At 36.3% G+C, this 22,787-nt stretch overlaps 1 protein-coding gene across 1 annotated transcript in view; it reads left to right on the top strand.

Moving 5' to 3' along the window:
• Window positions 1-20,935: 20,935 nt before the first annotated feature.
• THSD7A (thrombospondin type 1 domain containing 7A) overlaps window positions 20,936-22,787 on the top strand; it is a gene marked incomplete at both ends in the record, with an annotated part of 440,777 nt that continues 438,925 nt past the window's right edge. The window contains one exon of the mRNA XM_080701061.1: window positions 20,936-21,080. Within this exon, the coding sequence (XP_080557187.1) occupies window positions 20,936-21,080 (145 nt within the window). The remainder of the gene's footprint in view (window positions 21,081-22,787) is intronic.

Here is a 22,787-nt window from a genome sequence, read left to right as displayed (position 1 = left end):
CACCTTCAGCCCTATTTATTTGGAAATAGGATCTAAGTTTCTGAGTGCCTTGCTACATTCTTTGGTTGGTTTCATGCCTGTTATCTTCCTGTCTTAGCCTCCCAAGTACTGGGATTGGCAGGCATGAGCCACCCTGCCCAGCTCAGAAATAATTAAATAAGTGGGTATTAGAAACTTTTCCACAACCACTTGGTCATGATTTAAGAAGCACTGGTAAGCATTCAGATCTTGATCATGGGTGTGAATGATTTTGATTGTGTAACTATTTAGTTAGTGTTAGATTTCTATTTTTAATCTGATCTAAACATTGAACAATTTTGGAATATTCAAATGGCTTCAAGATTTATTTTCTCTCAACTGGTCTTTTCGGGAATAACATTATAAAGATATACTGTCCATACACTCAGCCCACTTGCATTGAGTGCTCACAGAAATTTGGTAAGTGAAACATGTTATGGATTAAATGGTCCTGGCTGCTAATCAAGTTTGGAAGAACTGCTTTTATTCATACCCCATCTTAGCTGCTTATTACATTCATCTCTTCAGTTGAGTCACAAAAAATGGGACAGTGACCTGTTGTTCAGCCAACTTGGCAGCTCTCAAGTAAAGAAAGAGAGCATTAAAAATACTTTTAATTTTTCTTTGTATCATCCTGTGGAATCTACCACAGCATTTTCTGTGCCACCAATTAGCAAATGAAAGAAAAATTGTTTTCTTTGTAAATAGCAAAATGATGCAATTGTCATATACTGAGATAGGTTAGCATCTGTATCTCAAGGGGAAAACTTTTGGAAGTAGCAGCACTGCCAGTAGCAATTAATTGGAAAGCTTTCATACTGTTTTCAGTTACAGACATGTACTAGCAGTTTGAGAAAATTGGTAGTGACGGCTGCTGTCACCACAGGATAATACAATGGATTGAGATAATTTACTGACATTTGCTTTTTTTTCTCAAATTGTCAACCTTATCTTAGACTGAACTTGATTTTCATTGCCAAATGGCGACTTAGCATAAATAGAGCTTTTTATTGAATCACAATACGAGGTATGTGAGACCTAAGCATATTTTAGTCCACAAGAATGAACATATCTTACACTTAGGATTGACATGATGTATTGAACGGCCAATTTCTTTTCACATACCTACTATGCCAAAGTATAAAGGAAGGCCTCTCTCTTAGAAGGCAAAGATGTATTGACTGAGAATATCATCAACAAGACTTCAAAAAGTATTTAACACTTTTTCTAGAGTAAGTATAACCTTTATATGAACTTAACATAAAAAAATTAAATTTATTTCAAAGGCAAGCTAACCTTTTTTATTTGGAGTGTTAGCTTTTTTCTCCCTGTGATGAACACCTGAAAAAAAGCAATTTAGAGAAGAAAGGTCGATCTTGGCTCATGGTTCTAGAAGTTTCCATCCTTGGTCAGCCAGCACCATTACTCTGGGCCTCAGGAGGCAGAACATATCAAAAGGGTGTGTGGGGGCAAAGCTGCTATGGCTACATGGCAGCCAGGTAGCAGGTGTGGGGGGAGGGAAGGGATTTGAAGGAGTTAGAATCCCCAAGGGCACATGCCTCTAAGGGCTACCTTCCACAGCCTCCACCACCTCCTGTTGCCCGTCTAGTTTCCAATGAATTAATCCACTGATGGGCGCAGATATATCACCACCCAATCACTTTCTAAAACCCACCACTCTCCATATATAACATCTAGATTGGTAGTGATAACCTTATCCATGGGCACAGCATAAGTTAAACTGTTTCATCAGTTCATCCCTTCCCTGCCCCAATTCCCTCTCCTGATCTTAGAATATTAATGATTCTCTAGTTCCATCCATTTTCCTGTAAATGACATAATTTTTTTTTTTTTTTTTTTTTTTTTTTGGTGGTACTGGGGTTCCTAGAAGCCCTTCTATCTCCAGGCTAAACTCCCAGACCTAGTTTTATATTTTTATTTGGAAACAGGCTTCGAACCTGAGCGATTCTCCTGTCTCCGCCTCCCAAGCACAGGGATTACAAGTGTGCACCATCACGCTGGGCTGCCGCTGCCGCCGCCACCGCCGCCGGCTCCTCCTCCTCCTCCTCCTCCTCCTCCTCCTCCTCCTCCTCCTCCTCCTCCTCCTCCTCCTCCTCCTCCTTCTTTTTCTTCTTGTGGTACTGGGGGTGGAACCCAAAGGCTTTATACCTCCGGGGTAGACTCCCAGACCTATTTTATATTTTATTTGAAAACAGGGTCTCACTAAGTTGCTGAGAGCCTCACTAAGTAGCTGAGGCTGGCTTTGAATCTGTGTGATACTCCTGTCTCAGCCTCCCAAGTGCAGGGATTACAAGCGTGCACCACCATGCCCGTCTTTTGTTCTTCTTTATAACAGAATAAAATTCTGTTGTGTATGTATACCACATTTTCATTACCCATTCATCTGTTGACAAACACTTAGGTGATTTCATAATTTGGCCTTTGTGAATTGTGCTACTATAAAAATGGATATGCATGTATCACTATAGTATTCTGACAATATTATATATACATATATAATATACAAATATATATATATATTATACATCTATACATACATACACACACACACACACACACACACATACACATATATATATATACAAAGATAGCTGGGCATGGTGGTGCACACTTGTAATCCCAGCATTTAGGAGGCTGAGACTGGATGATCACGGTTCGTGGACAGCCTTAGCTACTTAGTGAGACCCTCTTTCAAAATATACAATAAAAACCAATAAAAATATGCATATAAGCCGGGCGTGGTGGCGCACGCTTGTAATCCCCGCGCTTGGGAGGCAGAGACAGGAGGATCACGCAGGTTCAAAGCCAGCCGCGCGCTGGCTTAGGAGACCCTGTTTCCAAATAAAAATGTAAAAATAGGTCTGGGAGTGTAGCCCGGAAGTAGAAGGGCTTCCAGGAACCCCAGTACCACCAGATATATATATATATATATATATATATATATATATATATATATATATATATATATATATATATATATATATATATATATATACATACATACATATACACACACACACACACATATTAAATATACATATATACATTACTATAGTATTTGGCATCATTCTTTAGGAATGATACAGAGGAATGATATAGCTGTGTCATATGATGGTTTCATTCCTAGGCTTTTGAAGAACCTCCATTCTGCTCTCAACAGTGATTGTGCTAATTTACAATCCCACCCACAGTATATAAGAGTTCCTAATTTCCCACATCTTTTCCAGAATTTTTTGGTGTTTGTATTCTTCATGATTGCCATTCTCAGTAGAGTTAGATGGAATTGCAGTGTAGTTTTTATTTACATTTCCTTGGTTGCTTATGCTGTTGATCATTATTTCATATATTTATTGGCCCTTTTATTCTTTTTCAGAACTATCCATTAAGTTCAGTTGTCTATATTTTGATTGAGTTATTAAGTTTGGGTGGTTTTTTTCAGTTCTTTATACATTTTAGATATTAGGCCTCTATCATAGGAGAAACTGGCAAAGATTTTCTCCCATTCTGTAGGCTTTCTCCTGAGACTTGATTGTTTCTTTTGCTATACAGAAGCTTTTTAATTTGGTGCCATCCCATGTATTAATCAACTGATTTACTTTCTGAGCTTTAGGGGTCTTATTGAGAAAGTTTCTACCAATGACTGTATGTTGGAGAGTTAGCTCTATGCCTTATTTTAGTAATTGAAAATTTCTGATTTATTTTCTAGGTCCTTGATCCATCTTAAGTTGTGAATGGTGACAGGTAAGAATCTAGTTTCCTTCTTCTACATGTGGATATCAGTTTTCTTAGCCCCACTTTTGAAAAAAAAAAAGACTGTCTTTTCTCTAGAATGTGCTTTTGGGTCCTTTGTAAAAAAAAATCAACTGCCTATAAGTACGAGGTTTGTTTATTTTTTAATATTCTGTTCTATTTTGTTGATCTGCATATCTGTTTTGTATTAACACCATACTGTTTTTATTTTTATAGATTTGTAGTATAATTTGAAATAATATATAGTGATTCCCCCTACATGATTCGTATTGCTCAGAATTTCTTTGTCTATTCTGAGTCTTTGGTTTTTCCAGATGAGTTTTTGGCTGTTTTTTCTAGCTCTGTGAAGAATGACATTGCTATTTTTATGGATATTGCACTGAATCTATAGATTGCTTTTGGAAGATAGCCATTTTGATTATATTTATTCTGCCTATTCAAGAACATGGGAAGTCTTTCTGTATTCTAAGGCCATCTGCAATGTGTTTTTTTTTTTATTCTCTAATTCTAATTATAGAGGTCTTTGACCTAAATGGTTTGATTTTAGACCATTAATGGAATTGTTTTCCACATTTCTTTTTTTAGTGTATTCATGATTGGTGTATAGAAAAGTTATTAATTTTTCTAAGTTGAGTTTATATTTGACTACTTTGTTGCACTGGTTTTACCAGCTTTTTAGAAAGCTTCTGGTTGAGTGTTTTAGATATTCTAAGTATAGAATCATGTCATTATCAGACAGATGATTTCAATTCTTCTTTCTCAATTTGTATCCCTTTAATTTACTTCCTTGCCTAATTGCTCTACCTACAGTTTCAAGTACTGTATCAAATAAGAGTGCCGATGGTGGGCATCTTTATTCCTGATATTAAAGGGAATTTTTCAAGTTTTTCTTCATTCAGCATGATGTTAGCTTTGCTTTTATTAAACATTTCTTTTATGATGGTGAGATTAATTCCTTCTATTCCTATATTCTTCAGTGTTTTTAACATGGATGTTTGACTTGATTAAATGTTTTTTTCTGCATCTATTGAGATAACCATGTGATTTTTGTCCTTATTTCTATTTATGTGATGATTTAGATTTACTAATTTGTATCTGTTTAATGAGCCTTGTGTACCTGGAATGAAACCAACTTTACTATAATGTACAATTTTCTTGATGTAGTTTTGAATGCAAATTCCTAGTATTTTATCATGATTCTTTGCATTTGTGTTTATCAAAAATACTTGTCTGTATTTTTTTTCCTTGATGAACCTTATCCAGTTTTGTTATTAAGGTGATGATAGCTGCGTAGAATGAGCTTGAAAGTTTTCCATCTCTTTCTATTTCATAAAATAATTCGAGGAGCATTTGGCTTAGTTCTTACTTAAAGATCTTTCAGAATTTGTCTGAAAGTCATCTGGTTCTGGATTTCCTTTGTTGTAAGGCTCTCTATGACTGTTTTAATCTCATGGAGTGTTATTGTTTTGTTTAGGTTTTCTATATCTTCTTGGTTTAGTCTAAGTAGGTTGAATGGGTAAAAACTTGTCAATTTCTTAAGTTTTCCACCCTATTGGAGTATACGTTTTCAAAATAGTTTATAATAATTCTCTGTATTTACATGTTATTTATGATAATCTCTTTTTATCTCAATTTTTGTAATTTAGGTCAATTCTCTCTTTTGGTTAAATGGTTAAAGTTTATTAATATTCCTCCTCATCTAAAAGCACATTTTTGTTTTATTGGTCTTTTGTATACTTGTGCTCTATTTCATTGATTTATATGCTAGTTTTCATGATTTCTTACCTTTTACTATCTTTGGATTTGGTTTGTTTCTATATTATGGGCCTTGAAATGCATCTTTAAGTTTTTTGGAGTCTTTTTTTAATGTGGGCACTCAATGCTTTAAAATTTCTTCTTAGAATGCCTTCATAGTATCTATTCCGGAGGTTTTGTAAAATTTTGTCTATATTTTTGATTCTAGAAATTTTTAATTTCTACATTTATTTCCTCTAAAATCCATTCCTCATGAAAAAATATTCTTCAGTCTTCGTTACTGATTTTTACTTTCATTCTATAACATTCTATAACATCTGAAAAAGATACAAGGAATCATATAATTTTTAAAAAATTCTATTACTTGCTTTGTGTCCTAGAGTGTGGTCTCTTTTAGAGATGGTCCCATAAACATATGAGAAAAATGTGAATTCAGCCATTGTTGTGTGAAATGTTCTGTAGCTGTCTTTTAGGTCCATTTGTCTATAATATTCTCTAATCCTGATAAGTTTTTACACATTTTTGTTTGGGTGACTGATTAATAATAGGAAAAGTATGCTGAAGTCCCCCATAATTATTGTACTGGGTTCTAAGTATTAATGTCAAGTAATTATTGTTTTATGTAATTGGGTATGCCAATAAAGTTATGCAACACTGAGTCTCGGGGGATCCCAGCATTCTACTCTATCCAAACTCACCACTAACTGCTTGAGAAAACTGTCAAATCTCTACATCGTAGTTTTTACATTTGCCACATGGTAATATTTTCCTCACTTTTTTTTTCTGATTGTGACATATTTGACTGACATTTTTCTTCTTCCTTTCCCCTTTCTTTCTTTCTTTCTTTCTTTCTTTCTTTCTTTCTTTCTTTCTATACTGTGGATTGAACCCTGGAACATTCTACCTCCAAGCTATACCTGCAGCCCTATTTTTTATTCTTTATTTTGAAATAAGGCCTTAATAAGTAGCTGAAGCTGGCCACGAACCTTAAATCCTGTTTCAACCTCCCAAGTACTGGGATTACAAGCCTGTGTCAACCATCCCTGGCTAACTGGCATTTTTATGTGAAAGTAATGAGTTCCAATCAATTGTTTAAAACTTTCTTTATAATTCACTGGGAAAGTATTTAAAAAATAGAAAAAATATTGATATCCAATTAATTGTGATAGGTTGAATTTTTGTTTTATTTCAAAATGACTCTAAAATAACAACAGCAGAATTTAACAAATATAAGTCCATAAGGCCAAATAGAACAGGAAGGGAAATGATACAAAATGAGTGGTATTGATAAATTTATTGAAGTAATTAAAAATTCAACAGGAAAATTTGTTTTAAATAATAAGTATGGGGACATCTGAATTCCTAAATGTATCGGAGTAAAACAAAATATTTTACACTTTTTTTTTTTTTTTTTTTTTTTTTTTGGTGGTACTGGGGTTCCTGGAAGCCCTTCTACCTCCGGGCTACACTCCCAGACCTATTTTATATTTTTGAAACAGGGTCTCTTACGCCAGCGCGGCTGGCTTTGAACCTGCGAGATCCTCCTGTCTCCGCCTCCCAAGCGCGGGGATTACAAGCTGCGCTACCACGCCCGGCGTTAACACATATTTTAAAAATTACTTTTAAGTTGATTTTGTTTCTGGCTACTTTGCTTCATTATTTATCATCTCTAGAAGGCTTCTGGTTGTTATTGGTCTTTTTAGTTTTTCTGCACTTGTCGTATACACAAGACCCTTGGTTTGCTTCTTAGCTTCAGTAAAGCCTACCACCACCAAAAACAATGACACAACAACTGACACATGAAACAGAATAGAGAGCCAAGAAGTAAAGCCAATAATAAAGTTAGTCAACTAATTTTTAATAAGATTAGACAATGAAGAAATAAGCATTGTTGGAAAGACTTGAAGTCTATATACAAAAGGACACTATTGAACCTTTACCTTATACCATTTATAATAATCAACTCAAATGGATGCAAAACTTGAAACCATAAGGCTCCAAGAAGAAAACAGGATAAGAGTTAATATAATGATCTTTTGGGTTGTGGTATTAAAAGAATGAACAACAAATTAAAAAATTAAGCAAAATTACATCAAACTAAAGAGCTCTGCACAGCAAAGAAAACACCAAAATAAAAAGACTAGGAGAAAATAATTATATTGTTCTATTTATAGAAACCAGTGTTTTTTATTTATTTAAATTGACAAATAAATTTTTTTATTTATTGTGTATAACGTGTTTTAAAATATGTTTTGTAGAATTGCTAAATTTAGCTGGGTAACATATTACCTTATAAAGCTATCATATTGTCATGAGAACCCTTTGACTCTATACAATCGGACAATGAAATAATATATATAGCCAGGTGTGGTGGCGGATGCTTGTAATCCCAGCACTTGAGACAGGAGGATCACACAGGTTCAAAGCCAGCCTCAGCTACTAAGTGAAGTTCTCAACAACTTAGATTCTGTTTCCAAATAAACTATAAAAATAAAATAGGTCTGGGAGTATAGCCCAGAAGTAGAAAAAATATGTGTGTGTGTGTGTATGTATGTATGTATGTATGTATGTATGTATGTATGTATTTTTTGTGGTACTAGGGATGAAACCCAGGGGCAATCTAACTCTGAGCTGTATCCCCAGCTCTTTTTTTATTCTTTAGTTTGAAACAGGGTATTACTGAGTTGCAAAAAGCCTCACTATGTAGCTGAGGCTGTCCTCCAACAGAGATCCTCCTTTCTCAGCCTCCCAAATGCTGGGATTACAAGTGTGCACCACTATGCCTGGCTATGAAATAATATCTGAAATATATAAATTCATATCTCAATAGCAAAAATAAAAAGTAGCAATTAAAATGGTTAAAGGACAAGAATATTCATTTTTTTCTAAGAGGACATACAACATACAAATGGTCAATAAATGCTTGAAAGGATAGTTGACATCACTAATTACCAGAGAAATGTCAATTAAAATCACAGTGAGGGGCTTGGGATATAGCTCATTGATAAAGTGTTTTCCTAACATGTCTGAGGCCCCAGATACTGTGTGACCTAAGAGCAGAAAGGAAAAATTTAAAAAAACACACAAATAACAATGAGATATCACTTCACATATATCTAAATAACTTCTATCAAAATGAAAAAGACAACTAGTGTTGATGAGGATGTGCAGAAAAGAAAACTCCTTTATATTGTTGATGGGAATTTAAATTGCTGCGGCATTTATGAAGAGTGGGGTGGAGGTTCCTCAAATATTTTGAACTACCATGTGACCTAGTAATCCCTTTCCTGAGTAAATAATCAAAGGAAATAAAATCATTATGTCCAAAAGTTATCTGTATTCCCATGTTCATTGCAAAACTATTCATAGTAGCCAAGATATTTAACCAACCTAAGTGTCCATCACTGATGAATAGACAAAATATTATATATGACACAACAAAAAATTCTATTCACTTTTAAAATGAAAAATAGTTTTGTTATTTTCAGCAATATAGATAAAGAGGTAGGACATTATGATAAATGAAATGAGCCAGATGCACAAAAAATACTACATGATCTCATGTATATAGAGAATATATGAAGGTTGAACTCACAGAAGAATATAGGATGTTGGTTACCAGGGTGGAGATGCAAGGGGTAGGGAAGGGGAAATGAGAGATATTGCTTAAGAGGTATGAAATGTCAGTTATGTAGAATGAATAGTTTTAGATATCTAATATGTAGCATGATGACTATAGTAAACAAAACAAAAAATGAAAATCTGCTGGGCGTGGTGGTGCACACTTGTAATCCCAGCATTTGGGAGGCTGAGACAGGAGGATCGCGGTTCGTGGATAGCCTTAGCTACTTAGTTAGTGAGGTCTCCGCAACTTAGTGAGACCCTGTTTCAAAATAAAGAATAAAAAATAGGGCAGCAGGTGTAGCTCAGAGGTAGAATGCCCCTGGGTTCCAGCCCCAGCCCCACAAAAAAAAAAAAGAGAAAAAGAAAATCTAGTTCAGTAACATATAGATTATTATAGTCCATAACCAATTGTAATTTATCCAAGGACAAAAGTAGACTTGAGTAAAATTTAATTACTTTACTATAATTACCAATTAAAAGATGAAAAGTATTTGAAAATTAGAGGAAAATAAGTCCACAAAATCTAACAGCCATTCATGATAAATACTCCTAACAGTTTAGGAGTACATGGAACTTTCACAGTCTAGGAAAGAAAAGAACATCTTTGAAAATTCTACAGCTAACACCAGACTTCATAGTGAAACACTCTTTCTCCTTATGTTCAGGTACAAAGCTAGGATACCAGCTCTCTTCATTTTTATTCAGTATTGTACTAGAAGTGTTACACAATTTAATATGCAAAATAGTAGTGACAATGTTACTAATGATGATGATCTTTAGATTGAAAAGGAAGGGATAAAAATGTTTTAACAAGCCAGGTGTGGTGCACACTTGTAATCTCTGCATTGCGGAGGCTGAGATAGGAAGATCTGGGTTCACGGCCAGCCTTAGCTATTTAGTGAGGCCCTTTGCAACTCAGTGAGAACCTGTTTCAAAATAAAGAATGAAAAATAGGGCTGGAGTTGTTGCTCAGAGGTAGAATTCCCCTTGATTCCATCCTCAGTACTATAAAAAAAAAATATATATATATATATATATATATATATATATATATATATATATATATTATAGCATATCACTGGCAGTTTTTTTAAGATTTTTTAAAAATTCATTTATTTTTGCACAAAATGTGTAAAAATAGGCAATTTTATATATAAATAAATTCCTGAAATTAAAAAACTATTAGGACAACTTTAGCAAGATTAGAGCAATAAAAAATCAATATGTAAAAATTATTTTTCTTCTTATATCTCAGCAATAAACAAATTTGGAAAAAATTCTATTCACAAACTATCAAAACTAAGTTAATGTTTCAATGCTTACATATAAATTAACAGAATATGTGCAATACTATATGCATAAAACAGTTATTGAAATATTTTATGAAGATTTGAATAATTTGAAACATTCCATGTTCATGGATTGGAAGACTCGGTATTTTAAAATGGCAGTTCACTTCAAATTTCTCTCTAGACAAACTGCAATCTCCATATAAATCTTGGCAGATAATTTGTAGAAATTAAAAAATTGATCCTATAAAATTTGGGGCAATAGACATGACCTTGAACAGCTACACATTGTTGAAAAAAAGAGCATTGCAACACTTAATAATATCATATTCCGTTACACACTATAAACTGCACTAATCAGGACACTGTGCTATTAGTGAAGAATAAATGTGTTTGTTTATGTGTAATAGAAATACACATAATAGATTGTGATGTATTATGCAATCAATTACATTTAGTAATTATAGTAAAGTACTTAATTAAATTTTACTCAAGTCTATTTTCGTCCTTGGATAAATTACAATTGGTTATGGACTATAATAATCGATATGTTACTGAACTAGATTTTCTTTTATCTCTTTTGGTTTTTTGTGGGTCTGGGGCTGGAACCCAGGAGCATTCTACCTCTGAGCTACACCTGCTGCCCTATTTTTTATTCTTTATTTTGAAACAGGGTCTCACTAAGTTGTGGAGACCTCACTAAGTAGCTAAGGCTGTCCACGTACCGCGATCTTCCTGTCTCTATTGTGATCTATTATGTAATACATAATCTATTATGTAATAGATTATGATCAATGGATCTTTTATTTTTAATACTTTTGTTGGTACAATATGAATTATATATCATATTGAGGTTCTAAGTCATACAAACATGCGCACAGGTCTTGGTATTTTTTCTTCATATATTGGCATAGCAGAATTTGAACTATTTATTTTATTAGTCTTCCCTTTTCCCTTCCCCATTTTCTCCATCTCTCCCTTCCACTGAACACCTTTCTCAGTTACCTAAAGTCCCTTCTGTTTTGTATTTTCTTTCTAGTTTCCACAGATGAGAGAAAACATGAACCTTGACTTTCAGAGACTGACTGACTTGACTTAGCATATATTCATTCTCTAATTCCATCAATTTTTCTTCAAATGACATAATTCTGTTATGTATGGCTGAGTAAAATTCCATTGTCTGTATATACCACATTTTTGTTATCCATTTATCTATTAATGAACACCTAGGTTAGTTTCATAATTTGGTTATTGTGAATTGTGATGCTATAAACATAGATATACATGTATTACTATAATATTCTGGTTTCAAGCTCTTTGGAAAGATAGCCAGGAGTGGTATAGCTGGGTCATATGGCAGTTCCATTTCCATTCTTCTAAGGAACCTCCACAATGATCTCCAATGTGACTGCCCTAATTTGTAATCCACCAAAAATGTATGAGTCCTATTTCCCATTGTCTGCACATCCTCAAACAATTTATTTTTGTTTGTACTCTTGATGATTTTCATTTTAATTGGAGTTAGATGGAATCTGAGTGTAATATTGACCTGTAATTCCCTGATTACTAATGATGTTGAACATTTTTATATATTTATTGGACATTTTTATTTTTTGTTTTGTGAAGTATCTATTCAGTTTAATCTTAAATTTAAAAGTTTTGGATATTAAAGTTTTTTTACTTCTTTATATATTCTTTATATTAGACTTCTATAAGAGGAGCTACTGACACAGGTTTTCTTTTATTCTGTAGACTTTCTTTAAATTTTTGATGGTTTCCTTTGCTGTGAAGAAGCTTTAAAATTTGAAGGCATAATATTTACTTATTTTCAGATGTATTTTCTGAGTTTTAGGGGTCTTATTGAGGAAGTCTGTTCCAATGCCTATGTGTTAGAGAGTTGGTCTGTACCCTCTTCTAGTAATTGTAAAGTTTCTGATCTGATTTCTAGTTGTTTGATTCATCATAAGCTGCCTTGTCCAGGGTGAGAGATTGGGGTTTAATTTCATGTCTATGGATATCAGTGTTTACCCATGACCCTTTGTTGAAAAGCCCATCTTTTTTCCAATGTATGTTTGTTTGTTCCTTTGTTGAGAATCATCTGGTCCAAGAGTGAGGATTTGTTTCTCTATCTTTTATTCTATTGTCTGTCTTTTTGGTATACTCTGTTGTTTTTGTTAGCTCTGTAGTATAATTTAAATCAGTAATTGTGATGGTTCCATCATGGTTCTTCTCAGAATTTCTTTGGATATTTTTGAGTCTTTTGCTTTTTTCATATTAACTTTAAGATGTTTTTCTCCCTAGCTCTGTGAAGAATATCGATAGAGATTGAACTGAATTTGTATATCACTTTTGGTAGTACGACCATTTTGATGATACCCATTCCGTCTAGCCAAGAATACAGGAGATCTTTCTTCTAAGGTCTTCTTCAATTTCTTTCTTTAGTGTTCTTTAATTTTATTGTAGAGGTCTCTTACCTCCTTGTTTAAATAAATTATTAAATATTTTTAGTGTATTATGAATGGAATTACTTACCAACTTTTTCAGTGGATTTGTGATTGGTGTATAGGAAATCTAATGGTTTTTGTAAATTGACTTGGTATTCAACTACTTTGCTGATCTTATCAATTCTACAAGGATTCTGGTTGAGTTTTGTGATTTTCTAAGTATAGGATAATTTTATCTGAAAATAGATAATTTCAGTTCTTCTTTTCAAATTTGTATCCCTTTAGTTTTCTTCCCTTGCCTTATTGCTTCGGGTAGAGTTTTAAGTAATGTATTGAAAATAAATGGTAATATTGGCATCTTTGTCTTGTTCCTGATTTTAAAGGAAAGTCTTTCCATTTTTGCCCATTTAGTAGGATGTTGCTTTGGTTTTGTCACATATTGCCTTTATAATGTTGAGGTAAGTTCTTTCTTCCCCTAAGGTAGGTGTGTGTGTGTGTGTGTGTGTGTGTGTGTGTGTGTGTGTGTGTAAAAGTAGGAGTGGAACCCAGAGTTGTTCTGAGCTATGCCCTGAGCCCTTTTTATCTTTTTTTTTTCCCATTGAAATTTGTTTTAATGGGTCTCAAAATTGTGTGACAGATTTTTGGTCAAGCTGTTTCCATTACAAAGTACTAATTTTACTTTATTTTTATTTTTTTGTGGTACTGGTGATGGAACCCAAGGGCATTCTACTTCTGAGCTACACCCCCTAGTCCTATTTTTTATTCTTTATTGGGAAACAGGGTTTCACTGAGTTGCAAAGGTCCTCACTAAGTAGTACCAGAGGCTGTCCTTGAACCTTGATCTTTTGTCTCAGCCTCCCAAATGCTGGGATTGAGCCACCACAACCAGCAAAAGTACTGATTTTAAAAACTAATCATTTAAGCCAGGTGTGGTGGCTCATGCTAGTAATCCCAGCATTTGGGAGGCTGAGACTGGAGGATCGCAGTTTGGGGACAGCTTCAGCTACTTAGTGAGGCCCACTGCAACTCAGTGAGACCCGGTTTCAAAATAAAGAATAAAATATAGGGCTCGGAGGAATAAAAAGTAGCTTGGAGGTCAAATGCCCCTGGGTTCCATCCCCAGACCCACACACAAAAAATAGATAAAAATAAAAACTATTAATTTAAAACACACACACACACACACACACACACACACACACACACGGTTTGAAAAACATTTTTTCCTTTCCTTCTGAAGGTTTTATGATGCATTGTTATCATTAACCCGTCTTTTATGATTAAACATAAATGACCAGTTAAGATAAACCGTTCTGAGACCCTACTTTTACCACTGATTAAGACTGGGGTGGCAGGTATTAGGGGTAATATTTATTAAGCCTTTTGAGCTTTTTGGGCCAACTTGGTGACCTTGCCAGCTTCAACAGCCTTCCCGTCCAGGGCTCTGATGACACCCACAGCAACTGTGTGTCTCATATCAGAAACAGCAAAACAATCCCGAAGAAGACAGTCAGAAAAGCTCTCAATACATGTAGGCTTCCTTGGAACCATATCAACAATAGCAGCATCACTGGACTTCAAGGATTTAGGGCCATCTTCCAGCTACTTGCCAGAACAGCAGTCAGTATTTTCTTTCATCGCAACAAACAAGAGTCTCACTAAGTTGCTGAGGGCTTTCCCAAATTAAGGCTGACCTCAAACCTTCAGTTCTCCTATCTCATCCTCCCAAGTACTGGGATTACATGTTTACATCACCATACCCAGCTTCTTCAGTGTTTTTTTTAACATGAATGGGTATTCAATCTTGCCAAATGCTCTTTCTACTTCTATTGATAGAATTATATGATTTTTTCCTTAGTTCTATTTATGTAATGAATTTCATTTATTGAATTTTATACATTGATCCAGAATTACATTCCTGGAATAAAGACAATTGATTATTGTATATAACTTTTGGGTTGTCTTTTAATATAAATTCTTAGTATTTTTTAAAGAATTTTTAATATATTTATCAAGGATATTGGTGATATCCATGGTAAATTTATCTTTCAAGGATATCTTTCTGAAACTATCCATCAAGCACAATATTTTTCTTGATGTATGCTTATTTGTGTTTGTTATTGAGTTGACACTGGATTCATAGAATGAGTTTGGGCATATTCTATCTTTATAATTTATAAAATAATTTGATTAATATTGGGCTTAGTTCTTCTTCAAGCGTCTTAGAGAACTCAATGACAATCAGTCTGGTCCTGGACTTTTTTCGTTGGAGTGCTCTTTACTGCTATTCTAATCTCTTTGCTGTTTAGGTTTTCTATATCATCTTGGCTCAATTTGGGTAAGTTATATGGGTCTAGATTTTCCACTTCATTGTAGTATACATTTTCAAAATAGCTTATAACGATTCTCTAGATTTCCATGTTGTCTGAGGCAATATCTCCTTTCTCACTTGTTATTTTAATAATTTTGGTCAATTTTCTGTTTCTCTTGGATAAGTTGGCTGAGTTTTTCTATTATGATTTCAATAAAGGTACCAAGACAACTCAGGGAGAAAATTAATATTTTAAAGACATTTTTCTAGGACAGTTGGATATTGTATCAGATTACTATTACTGTAACAGAATATCTGAAATAATACACCTAAAAAGGCAGAAGGTTTTGTAGTTTTCAGTACATGGTTGGTCAACTATTTCTTTTGGACCTGGGCCTGACAAAGCATAATGGAGGCAGTACATGCTGGTGTAAGTTGCTCATCTAATAGCACCTGGGAAGAAAAAGGAAAAATCAAAGGGTTTAGACCCACAATACACTTCAAAGTTATACCTCAATAACCTAACTTATTTCCATTAAACCCCATTTCCTAAAGATCTGTTACCTCCTAATAGCAACATGAGTTAGGTAGCATATCTTCAAAACATGGGGGATTTTGGTGTACATTCAAGATCCAACTGTAGCAGATATCCATATGCAAAATAATTAATTTAGAACCTCACTTCATGTCATGCACGAAAGCCAACTCCAGTGGATTAGAGACCTGTACCTTTGTGAGCATCTCTCCTACTGCTGACACATAGAGTGCCACCATGGAACTTGATGATGTTTTCCCTCTCAACACATTCTGTAGATGGCCTTGGGGGTTAATGTGTCCTGTGTGTGCTCCCTGAGAGGAGTGTAACCCTTTCCTGGGGCTTTCTTTTCCTTACATAATGTATTGCCTCCATCATGCCAACATTCCTGTGTTTTTTAATCCTTTCCTCCCCTATATGCCTTGGTAATCTAGATATTCACCTTGCTCCAGTGTGGTCCTTTATGTCCCCATTCCTCGGGCTTCTAGGAATTACTATAGCAACCAGTTTGTACTCTCTTTCATCTTCTTGAATTCTTCCCCTCAATAACTCCTTTTTTCTTCAATTTTTTTTATGTTATGGTTCCTTTAACAAATAAACAAAATCCAATTCCAATGAATACTCTTCAGGCTCCTTACCAGTAGATCCTGGGCAATTCTTGAAGCTCCTTTGCTGTGCAGTCCTTTGCTCTCCCATCATGCCAGTCATGTCCTAGGCTCCCTTATACTGCACCTTAATTATCAGCCTGCAAGCCAAGAGAGGCAGCTGAGACTGATCCTGGGGACACAACGCAAGTAAAAGGATACACCAGCTCTTAGTTGGTCTTAACTGAAGGCTTTGAGAGTTCACAGGGGCCTACGGAACAAAAAACATTGGGTATTAACCCAGATAAACTTATCACATGTATCAAATTCCAGATTTTACCCAGTGGTAACCTGATTTTAGCTTAACAGTCTCACCTTGGTTGATCATTCAGTTATCTTTGAAGTTATCAGCCATTAAGCTTACAATTTGGTCTTCATGTTTATCTGTTCTACTACTGAAGGGATAAGGGTCTCTTTTTAGCTTCCAAAAAAAAAGAATTCTCATATTCATATTTTATTTTTGATTATTTGGTAAAAGCTAAGAACTTTGTATTATTCCTCTGTAGGATATCAACACAGCTAGTGGTAACTAGCCAATTCTGTTTCCCTCGTATATATTATTCTCTTGTACTTGTCAAATCTCCAAATCCTTGCATTTGACCAGGATGTTCTTTCTGCATACATTCTCCCAAGTCACCACTGGTCAATTTTTAAAACAACTTTGCTGCTACCTTGTACTATTGATTATTGATGCCTGCGATCAACATGGTACCTGGGATGGAATACTCACTCCTTGGAAAGCCTACAATGAGTGACCCATTCCTTAAGCTCTGGAGAATTCCAACCCAAATACAGTACATTTTTGCCAAATGCACAAAATAAGGATCCAACTATTTGTGGGAGATATTGTTTGTTTCTCAAGAGGTTTTATTTAAAATAAAGTGGAGCACCTATGAGATGGATCCTACCACATAAAATGGCAAACTGGCACACCAAATTGACCAACCAATGTAGATGTTATAAATAAAAAGGAATTAGAATGAAAAAGGAGGATGAAAATATTAGAGCCAGAATTGGAAAATAAAGTAAAATATATGACTACATATTACAAAGCTCAAAAGTGAAATGTTTTATCTTTTAATAACTTGATGGGTATGGTCAAAAAGGGCATAGAAAGAAGCCGAAAATAATTCTTTTCTAACCCAAACTTTGGTCAAGTATGACACCTAGAGGATGCACAAATAGAATTCCTTTGGGTTATTTTGGGTTTTTGTTTTGTTTTATTTTTTAGTATACAAGATATATTTATGTGGGGGAATTTATTTTAAATTTTTATTTCAAAATAAACATCCTATGTACTTCCCTGCTTAATGTTCTATCAAAATAATTTTGTTTATATTTTATCACTCATTTATATTCATTAAAACTAATGGTATGAAAATTTTTCTGTCCATAAAATAACTGAACTTTTATCACTGTTTCAAATACTGAAAGCCATTGTCCATATGTCTTAAGGGTCATGAAGTATGTTTATATATTTCTGTTCTAATAAAAGAGAAAGCTTATCCACATGTATGGATATACCCTCATTCTCTGAAGATTAGAAATAAAGGTGATATTTTTCAGAATTTTCTTACTTATAAATATAAAAAAATTGTGCTTTGCATTTGTCATCCATTAGTTTGGAAAACATTTATAGCCCTATCTCATTAATACTTGAACAGTTCTTCATGAGAAATGATGAATGAGTTACTTTGTGGCAGACTGTACAGATGGTCAATTTAATCTGTATCCTTGAGACTTCTCATGACTAAATTTTGACATTATGTCATTAAACATTTGTGTATTATTTTATATTGTATTCTAGAAAACAAAGATTGTTCTGTCTTACTATTTTTTAACTTCTATCAGTTTTATTGATAGGATTTATCCAACTGGACAGTATCACTTTCACAAAGGAACATGTATCTAAATATATGTATCTGTGTATATATATATATCTGTGTATCTCTCTCTCTCTCTCTCTCTCTCTCCATATCTATCACTTTTGTCTCCTTAGAGACCCATACATTTTTGTTCTCAAGTGCAGTAATGGCTTTGACAGGAACAGATATGTAGCAGTGGTGGAGACAAATGTATGACTTAGTTTCTATTACATTGTTCAGATATATTTTCACTAAGTGATTATGTGTGTGTTATATGCATGGGTGCCTTACAAGGGAACATTGCTTCTTCTATATAATGTTCTAAGTTGTAACATTAATGTTTAAACTCTTGACCAGTTGAGTAATTATTATAAAGGCAATGGATAAACACCAAGATCAGAATCTTAAATTTTTTTTTGACATTAAACTATTAAGTATGCCATCTGACAGCTTTTGGAAGGACTGGGTAATTACCTTGCACATTAAATTGTATTAACTTGACTCCTTACATTCTCTGTCCTCTGCAATATAATGAATCTCTACCTGGTGAATTGATTTGGTGCTTCTTAAGATCACTTAGAGTAGGACCTCCAGTGTGAATTTCTCCCTGAGTGCCAGAGACTGAGGATTCTAAGGTTTAGTGTACTAACAGTAGCTGAGAAATATAAACATACAGGCTAGGAAGACACTTCCTTGTGGAGTAGAATTGTATACAGAGTTTCTCCCTAGAGAGCAGAATCCAGGAAGCAATAGCAGGTCTTATTTTCTTCTGTGGTGTAACTATTGGAAGAAGTACGCCTGCAGGGAGCCATACATTAGGTAGGATCAGGCTTTCTTTGTATCCTTATCAACCTATAATCTTTTGATTGTTGCCTGTTTTTCACCAGTGAAGAAATAGTAATCCACACTAGTTTATCTCTCCTAATCACAGACTCACAGGGCTAGGGCTCTCTGAGCTTTTAATTCCCTCTTAGAGGCCTAACAGAGTGAAAAGTAAACAAAGACTAAATTTGTAACCTTCAACACAGCTAATTTCCTCTGATGTCAGAATACTTAAACAGGCAGGACCTGGGAATTATTTGATCAAACCTGCTGTTAATCTAATGCATGCAGAAGGGCTGTGTCTGGAAGGCTCTGCAAAATGACAAGTGTCCCTGGGGAAGCCTTATGGAAGGTTTCCTCTTTCAGAAACAGTAGCTTCCTCATTTTAAACCCTGGGGTTGCTGGGTCTTGCAGTAAATTCATAAAAGTAGTTTTTCTGCTTTTTAAATGTTGTTTTATTTGGCAGAAAATGTTTAACCAGATGAGGAGAGTTTTCTTTGGCTTTCTGACTGCTGAATTATTTTATTGGCTAAATGCCTTGATACTATTTTAGGTTTACTTACTAGGAAATGAATTAACACTAAAATATTTTGTGAGAAAGTGTAAAGCATTTGACTTCATTCTTCTATTACTACTGATATAAGAAAGTGAAAACACAAAGAACAAAAGACAGAAAACCATGTGGTCTCTTGCCTCGATTATGAAAGACATTTTTCTACACTAATAATTAAGAGGAATTACTGTCAGGGATATTTTCATTAAAGAATTTACTTTATATCCAAACGATATTAGAGAGTCAATTTGCCCTTTAATTTCATTCACAACTAGCTGGATACTTAGACATAGCCTATTTTTAACAGAATTAGATAGAGGGATAGAACTTTACTTCATACCTGAAATACAATTGCATGATTAATGCTTGTGAATGTCATTCCTGTGATGAGATAGCACCGCGTTGGCTTCTTAAATCCAAATCCAGTTTTAAAGGCTATCACCAAGACCACGCACTTTAATTTGCCAGGGATTGACATTGCTCACATATTTAGACTGGATTACTCCAAGTTAAAGCCAACGCTTAAGAAAGTGTGGAAGCACGTTTGGACAGCATGAAGTTGTTGCCCACATCTGATCATAAACACAGAGCTGCTCACATAAAGTAATTCAGAAGTCAGGGCTTGAAAAGAAGTGATAGGCACTTGTGCTTTGTGTAAATATGCACTAAGAATCACACACCGCTAGACCTAGCTTTTGACTCCTGGGGTGAGGATGAATTTCAATGCCTGTTATTCGTCATTCTGAAGCCTGCCTGGCGATGATTCTTTTTATTGGTGTATCCTTCCAAACATATTTCGTCGTGCACCATGTGCACGGGAGTTCTCCGGGCGGGCCCGCGGGGTCTGGGTGCTGCCTGGTGGCCGCTGTCCCCTCCGCTGCGCCGCTCCAGGCCCTGGCGCTCGCCTCCCCCGGCCCGCAGCCCCTCTCCCTCCTCTCGGCTCACGCCCCCCTCCTCCTTCTCCAGCTGGCGGCGCCTCCCAGACCTCGCGGACCTGCTCAGTCAGCTGGGGCCCCCTGTGGACGGCTGCCTCCCCGCCTCTAGGACCTGCTGCTCCGCGCGGATGGCAGCGGCAGCAGCATCCCCGCCGGCGGTGGCGGCGGCCGCTGCATCCCCCACGGCCACCGCGGACGCTATTGTTCCCTGGTGTTAGACGCTCCTTCCTTCGTTTTCATCGCAAGCGAACAATAGCAGGAAAGAGCTCTGCTTTCGGGACTCCTGGGGAAGACGTGGCGAGAAGGAAGAGAGCACATTCCCCCGCCGATCGCGCTGCGGACCGGGACCTGGAGCGGCGGGCGGGCGGCATGGGGCTGCGGGCCGGGCGCGGGGCGAGCGCGAGCCGGGGCGTCCTGCGGCTGCTGCCGCTGCTCCTGCTCCTGTGCCCGGGCGCCCACGGGGCTGCAGCGCCCGGAGAGGCGGAGGCGCCCACCCTCTATCTGTGGAAGACTGGTAAGTGGTCCGGAGTTGCCCCTTCCCCTCGTCCTCACATCTGGGTCCCCGATAAGGAGTTGTGGGGCTCCTGAAGGGACCCCTGTGCTTTCAGATGGTCCGATGATGCTGGAACCCAGCATCATCTAAGGTTAAAAACAACAAAAAAAAGTATGATTCCTGCAAGCGAATTAGGTCATGTCCGAAGCTATTAGGAGAGAACAACACAACAACCGAGAAGCAATAGTGAGTCATGGCAATGACATTTCTCCTGCAGCACTCTGGAGTTAATGAGGGCAGCGCTGCACTTCTCATGATAAAGTATGATAAAGTGCAATGTTTTTAACCTCTGGATTCGCTGTCTACTAGGAGTTTCTAAAATACAGACCTAGCAGAGAACACGCGAACTGGTTAGCCCGCGTCTTTATTTTGTCTGTAGTTGCGCAGTGTGTTCAGCGCTCTATATGCAGATGGAGAGTTGGATTTAAGCATAGCTTTGTGATATGTGGGGCACTCGGAAACCAGCCAGGAGAGGACAACTGGAACAGAACAGTCAAAGGTTAAGGGCTCCGAGTCCCGCACGGGAACGCGGTGGAAAGCTCCCGTTTGAAAAGAGTGAATTGCAGTGATTTTTAAAGTCCACAATTGTTAGGATGTTGCTTTTTAAACTTTTCTTTTCTCGGGAATTCTTTTGCTTTTTTTTTTTTTTCCCAAACAACCGAAAAAAAAAAAAAAAAAAGCAACAAGGCACTGCCCCCTCAGCACCTCCCTGCCTGCAAAGTGTTTGGGAGCCCTGGTGAAGCCCTGACAGGCAGAAAAACAATGCCCAGTGAGGAGGGGTCCAACTCTTCCCTGCAGCCAGCCTTCACCGGCCACCAAGGAGCCCAGGAGCAAGCCGGAGACTCACATTTCATAGGAAGAAAGTGGGCAAGGCTCACTGCCTTCGCTCAGAGCTGGGGGATGATTGAAGAGTCCCGTGGCAGGGGCAGTGTCTAAGCATTGAGAGGGACCCTTAGAAAGGAAAGTCCATATTTAGCATGGAATTGCAAACAAGTTAGAGTGGGGCTCTTTCTTGGCTTCAGCCCATCTCTGCCTGGCAGCTCCTAAGAGACAGATCTGTCTACCATTATTATTGCACGGATACCCTGGGTTTTAATGAAATCACACCTGTCCAGCACACTAGAAGATTAACAAGAAACTCAAAGTGGAAACACAGAATTTGTCTTGGAATCTTGTTTGAAATGCATGCTCCCACACATACTTTAAATAGCGAAATCATTCTTGCTAACACTTTGGAATTGATTGATTAATGAATGCAGATGAAATCAAGTTAATTTATTTCAGTTTGTAACAAAGGGTTGAAACTGGTTTAACTTTTCTAAAGCTCAATCTCAGTGACAAACACTAATCCAACTGTAACTTACTATTAAATGGTATTATTTAGAGGATGGGTAAGAGTGTCTCAGATACATATATGTTGGATAAACAGTCCTTGCCTCATTGAAATTTGTATTATAAAAGTAAGAAGAGCCAGGCAGTAATTCAGACTGAAAAGAGTGTAGAAAACATGTACTGTGCTGCATCTGAGGTGCCAATATATGTCAACATAAATGTCATGGTGAGAACACAGGCCAATAAACAGCTTAAAATAGTGGAAAGCTCTCAGGAGCACAGAGATGGAGACCTTGATTCAAGTGCCAGTTTCAGCTTTCGCTAGCTGCAGGGATG

The sequence above is a fragment of the Muscardinus avellanarius genome (assembly GCF_963383645.1).
Source record: "Muscardinus avellanarius genome assembly, chromosome: 9".
Lineage (NCBI taxonomy): Eukaryota > Metazoa > Chordata > Mammalia > Rodentia > Gliridae > Muscardinus > Muscardinus avellanarius.
Note: the sequence above shows the minus strand (reverse complement) of the source record. Positions and strands in the feature narration are given on the sequence as shown.